The following is a 6,083-nucleotide window of genomic DNA, read 5'->3' as shown; positions in this document are numbered from 1 at the left end:
AGCTTCATTCCATGGTTCGAATTCATCCCAATCAAAGTCTAATTCACTGTCAGAAACTTCCCAGTGTTGGAAGGGGATTGGAGAAGGTTCATGGGAGGTGGAAAACTGGAAGGAGTCCTCATCAAAGAAATTTTCTTCATCACGGAGAAGTGATGCACTTACTTCAGGCGCGCCCTCGGAAACAGGAGAAGTAGGCGCGCCCTGTGTTTGTTGAGGAGATAGGCTTGGAGAAACAGCCCTGTAGGAAACTTTGGAAGGTCCGGCACCTACGTTGATACCCCTCTCAGCACCCCTATACCTATCGGCATTCAAACTCTCGAACCAGTCATCGTCATCCAGTTTTGTCCTGTCTGGGGCTGGGGATCTGTCCTTTTGGACCAGCTTCTGCTTCCCGTGTCTACGAGATAAAGGAATGTTGTCCGTAGAAGAACTGTCTGAGGATTCTGCCATCAAGATACCCTTTTTGGAGTCTTGAACAAGGCGCACCACCCGATTCAGAAATTCGGGGGTATGGTGAGCGTTGGGAGGCTGAGGATCGAAGTAGGTGTTCGGAGGCGAATAGATTCCCAAATTTATAAGGAAATCCTTGAAAGGGTGAAAAGGAAAGGACGCGCCCTCGTCTTCCAGCTGTCAAGAAAACCAAAAGAAATATTGAGGGCGCGCCTAACTCGAAAGGATGAGATACGAAAGTATGAAGAAAACATAAAAAGTAGGGGTAGAATTAAGGGAATGGTATTCCCTATGATCTATGTTAGCTCCTTTCCAAGACAGGACATACACTAAGAAGGCGCGTCCTATCAATAATAGACTCTATGAAAGCTGCTATACAATATGAACGTTAAATAATAATGGCGTTGCTGAAAATAAACAAGGACGCGCCCTGTATGAATGAAAAGGCGCGCCTTATTATAAGATATATATTTTTAGTTTTAAGGATAAACGGTTGGGCTTCCTAGAAACATAAAATTAAAAGTTAGACCTAATAAATTTGGATCTAAAATAGCAAAAAGTCAGAATTATACATATATATACACAGATACATACATCATTTTATGCACATCCTCAAGAACAGGAATGGGAGATGAAAAGTTAATGAGACATGCAATGTGGTTTACTTGACGAAATTCAGAGATGCAAAAAGTTGTTTGTACCTTTTTGAATGGGGAAGAAGTTGGCTGGAACGGATTTGAGAAATGGCAGCGGAGACAGCTGATTCCGGGCAAAGCTTCTTTTCGCCGGTATGGTAAGTTTTGGAAAAAGGTAAAGTAGGAGAGAGAGTAAAAGTGAAAAGTAAAAAAGAAAGGGGGTGACTGGTATTTATAGTTGAAAATGACAGCTGTCAAATCAGTCACATCAATTGCGAATCCCTAATAATAAGGGGAACTGCTTCCAAACCATTTGAACTTCTAGGACGCGCCATATTGAAGGCGCGCCTTATTTGATTATTATGAAATCATTGAAACTTTAAGGAAAAAATTGGAAGGCACGCCCTGTTCAGGGCGCGCCCTGTAAAAAGTATTGGAAGATTTGTTTATACAGATTTTGATAAAGGTGAAGAAAAATTCCAATCCCATTTTCAATAACATATGGAATTTGGGGGGTAGTTGTTATGCCCAAAAATTGGTATAAATAATATTCAGATTAAGATTAATAAAATGGGCAAAATCGAAGGAGAAACGCCTAAAATCTAGGAAAAGATAAGATTGACTTTCCATAAAAAAAAGGCGCGCCCTAAGAACGTGCCCAATTACTGAAAAGGGGGAGAGGAATTCCTTGATTGGAATATGTCCTGTGGTGAGCCTTAGGGCGCGCCCTAAGGAAGGCTCCTTGGACGGATTACTCGGACATGATTACTTTGAAAGACTCACACCTTGGCTTGGACAGAGTTAGAGCAAGCCCTAACGATGAATAATTTAGGGCGCGCCCTATGATGTAGAATGACAAAGGAAGAGATCAAAGGCTGATGACACAGGGCGGCGCCAACATGCAGGAATGTTTGGGCGCGTCCTTAACTTCTACTTGGCACACAAATGCATCTTTGACATGTTACTTAGACGAACTCTTTGGAAGATTCAAGGAAGATGGAGAATGTTATTACTAACCTATTTGATACAGGTACTCTATTGAAGAACTCCTCCATATAGCACATCTACAGGAAAGGCGGTGTCCGTGGTCAGAGACCTCCAGGGGTATGCCTGGACTAAAGGCCTCCTCATGTAGTAAATGGGTGTTCTCATTGGGGATGCGAGGTGAAACTTGGTGTGTGCTTTGGGAGCTTTGTCTCTGTAGTCAACGGGTGTCCTCGTTGGGAGACTTCGGAGTATCCTGCACTTTGCACCCAAAATTTTGGGATCACTTGTCCTGTATTCTGGTAGGGGCTCCTTATCGGGGGATAAGGATGCGTTCAATATTTGGGGTGAACCATGGCTATACCTGCGTCCGTAGACTAGAGAAACAGCTGGTAGCGGAGGGTTATCCTTGGCCAGGGAGATGCCTCATCCGTGAAGTCTCGAAGCTGCGGACGAGCCTTGGGTCTTTGTGGTTGGGACTCATTGGCGGACATTCCTAAAGCTAGTAGAAGACGGTTTCCAGTGGGTTTCCTACTGGGCCTCGGGATAAGAAATCTAAGCCCATTAGGTTTCTTGTTCCCCAAGAACTACGTGTGTTTGATCCCCTATAAATAGGGGTACCTAAGCAAATTGTAAGGGGTCAGAAGCGAGAGCGCAAAGGAGCCACCACTAACCCTAAGCAATCTCAGCCCCAATAATCATTACCACCAAAACTGTTCATCTTTTCCGACGAATACTGTTCATCGGATCCGCCGGTTACTGTTCACGTTTCCGACGAAAAACCGTCATCACAGATCTTATTTCCGGCTACGAACCTCAAGTTTTGTTGCTCCCAAATTCCTCTGTCCACAGGCCACACCATTGGAGAAAATCTTTACAGAAAAAGTTTCCTGGGAGTAGAACCCGCTGGCATTACTTTGCAACAAATATCATCTCTAACTGCAACAAAGACGATCTCAAAACTGCCTGCAGGTTGTAACTTACTGTATATGTCCGACAAGTATGTTACCAGTTTACTCCAAAAGAAAGATCCATGTACTAGTGACACAAAATGTGAAACAACAACCTTTCCAGACAGCTCCTCGGCCTTAACCTACAACAAATAGGAGTTGCATAATCAGTTTACTACTGTAGTTCCTAATTGAATCCAGTGAAAAGAATCCAACTGCTGGAAATTTATCTCAAGGAGCATAAATGGAGAAGATAAGTTCTGTCAACCTGTTCGTGTAATTTTCACTAACAAACCCCTTAATATGGAAATTAAACATCTGAACATTGCAACATCACTATTGGACACGTACCTGGTCTTTACCTAGCATATATCAGCGTCAATTTAAGGTATCTCAACAAAGAGAGACATGAAGGCCTCGAAAGATCTCTCGAGGGCTACAGACTCTTCTAAATTTGCAACTCTTCACCATGATGACCTGAATTGCAAAAGATTCGGCCATGATAAGCCAAGTGTTCATGTCCACTTGATGCGTGCTAGTCATCCTAACACCAAACTTGACATGCCTGCTTCTGGACATCTTCTGATGAATGGGTAAAAGACGATAAAATCATACTACACAGTAAACAGTCAATTTATGAGATTCATCCATCATAAGCTTAGTGTTCATGTCCACTTGATGTGTGCTAGTCAGCCAACATTAAACTTGACATGCCTGCTTATGGCCGTAAAATTATATTTAAACAGGACAGTCACTTATCACTACATAAACTTCACATTACTGTCTAGTAAACAGTTCTAACATAAATTCCTCAGCACGTGATAAATTACCATATAGAATACTTACACTACATTGGCTTAAAAGTGTGTTATATCAACATAACTTGTATACTAGTATTCCTCAAATGCATTACACTCACATCCTTACGCCACTAACTTATCCTGAGACCAATTGTCCTCCAAAGACAATGGTCATACCAATAAAGAGAGCAAGTATTCTAGTCAGTAGTAACAGAATACCTAAAATTTACAAGAAAAATAAGTTAAACATAAATATTTGATTTAAAAATTACAATTACAAGTACAATAATTAAACATGAAGGCAGGAGGTAAAATGACTAAATTACAGCCTGGTTGCCATTTCTGGCATTTAGGATAAATCTCAAGTCCTCCAAGACCTCATTTTCCATGTCCCCATCGGAATACCATATTGTCCCCAACTAAAGGAAATGAGGTCCTTCTGACAACCGCTCCGTCACGATCAAATGCAAGAGTCCATAATAATGACCCCCAAAAACACTTTTGATGAACTCGTGTGCAATGAGTTCTCATCAAAACCATGGCATAGCTGCTGCAATCGGCATAGATTGCTTCTCATCACAGATGTGTATCACTTCGAACTCATCTTCCGTGCCCTTCATCCTGAAATACCTTGCTTTTAGCTCCCTCAACGTACAGTCCAGTGTAGACCTCCAATTCTGTAATAGGACTATGATTCTCTTGACCATAAGTTGGGAAAATCGAACCTGTGAATAGACCAGCCAATGTTAAATATACAAGTCAGCAAGCTTAAAAAGGTAAAAACATTTAAAGCCAATAGTGGAGAGATTATTTACATACGAAAAAACTCACCTGAGACGTATTCTTATTCATGAAGATGGCATCTGGACCCCATAACATCTTGAGCTTGACTTTCGTTACCTTTTCAAGCTCTAGAACAGTAATATTGGAAAAGGTGAATGGGTATGCTGGAGCACCATACTTCAACAATATATTAGCCCCAAGGGGTTTACTGAATTCTCCACGAGGTCCGATATTTACCATCCTTGGTTCTGGACTTGTCCCTAACAGTTCTTGGGGATATTTAAAGATCCTTTGCAACTTCTTATTGCAACTTGTCTCTTCAAATGGGAGCGCCAACCAAGGCATTGTCTGAAATGCTTTCCAGTATGAATCTTCATCTGTGTGGCGATAAGTATCCCACCAGCCATGCGTGTAAATGAGCACAACTTCAAAGTCTTCTTTATTTCTCGACAACTCTTCATAAGTCATCTTAAGTTTCATTGTGAAGTCTTAATTAAAAATATCTGGACAAAAATATAAGGCTACCACCTTATTTTCAAGATTTTCTACAGGTACCATGTACCAATAAAGGTAAGAAGATCATTAGTAATGGAACGCATTAATGATAATCCAAATTTAATGAAATGTGCAAATGAAAAATGATATTACTGCAATATACATAATTATCTAATGATTAAAATAAAAATTCAAAATCATCACATAGTGCGATAGAATACATACCTGGTGTCCAGGGTTGGTGATGAGATAATTACATTCAGTGTAGGCAAAGAGATCTGTCATGGAAAGCTTCAACTTGGCTACATTATCTTCAGAATCAAGAATTCATATTCTTTCGTTGGTAAAAGGATAATCAGCAGCACCATACCTAAAAAACAAAGAGGTGGCACGACATTGCAAAACCACACCTCTTGGGTTCGATGATAAACGAGTGAGGCAATAATTCCACGCCCCTGGAAATACCAAATACTCTTTCCAGGCGTCTCCTGGATTTCAGATCTGAAAAAGGGACAGCAGGACATGCCATCGGAGAAAATGCTTACTAGGAGTAGGAAGAGATGCACAAAAGGCACATCGGGCCGGGTTTTGACCGGACCTTAAAAAACCCGGGTTTTAACTGGGCTGAGTTTTTCGGGCTTTGACTTTAACCTGACCGGACCAGGTTTTCGGAAAATGTCAGAGCCCGTTTGGGCCCTCGAGGTCGGCCTCACCGGGCTTTTTTCGGGTCGGATCGAGCCGGACTTTTTTAAAATTTAAATCAGATCGAGTTTTATTAGAGATTTTGAAGACTACATGTGTTAGCAACTAGATAATCGTAAAAATGTATTAGTTTGCATGAAATATTTTATGAAAACATTATCTCGTTGAAAACATTTAAGTTTGGCAGAAAATAAACATGTTTATAGAATAATATGTTTTATCAATATTATCCAAATATATATAGTGTACTTACGATAATTTTTTTTCATCAATCCTGCAATAAA

The 6,083-nt window shown here is 40.8% G+C and overlaps 1 protein-coding gene across 2 annotated transcripts; it reads right to left on the bottom strand.

Annotated features, from left to right (window-relative positions):
- Window positions 1-3,963: 3,963 nt before the first annotated feature.
- Window positions 3,964-5,617, bottom strand: LOC141693467 (putative nucleoredoxin 1). Of its 2 annotated transcripts, XM_074498573.1 has the most exons (3): window positions 5,323-5,617; window positions 4,651-5,147; window positions 3,964-4,544 (listed from the first exon to the last, which is right to left on the bottom strand). In XM_074498573.1, the coding sequence occupies exons 2-3, from the start codon at window positions 5,080-5,082 to the stop codon at window positions 4,350-4,352; spliced, it is 627 nt and encodes a 208-aa protein (XP_074354674.1). In that variant the 5' UTR covers window positions 5,083-5,147; window positions 5,323-5,617; the 3' UTR covers window positions 3,964-4,349. The 2 variants fall into 2 exon arrangements, with proteins under 2 accessions (XP_074354674.1, XP_074354672.1); XM_074498571.1 differs by having other exon boundaries at window positions 4,651-5,617.
- Between the last annotated feature and the right edge of the window lie 466 nt (window positions 5,618-6,083).

Source organism: Apium graveolens, chromosome 10 (assembly GCF_009905375.1).
Source record: "Apium graveolens cultivar Ventura chromosome 10, ASM990537v1, whole genome shotgun sequence".
In the NCBI taxonomy this organism is placed as follows: Eukaryota; Viridiplantae; Streptophyta; class Magnoliopsida; order Apiales; family Apiaceae; genus Apium; species Apium graveolens.
The sequence above is the reverse complement of the archived record's forward strand: the minus strand, read 5'-3'. Positions and strand labels throughout refer to the sequence as shown.

What these genes read in the sequence shown, in the direction of transcription:
- LOC141693467 (XM_074498571.1), bottom strand. Translation starts at nt 5,082, where the DNA reads ATGAAACTTAAGATGACTTATGAAGAGTTGTCGAGAAATAAAGAAGAC. An exon ending in TGAATAAGAATACGTCTCAG is followed by an intron (nt 4,545 to 4,650) that starts GTGAGTTTTTTC and finishes GTCTATTCACAG; the next exon opens with GTTCGATTTTCCCAACTTAT.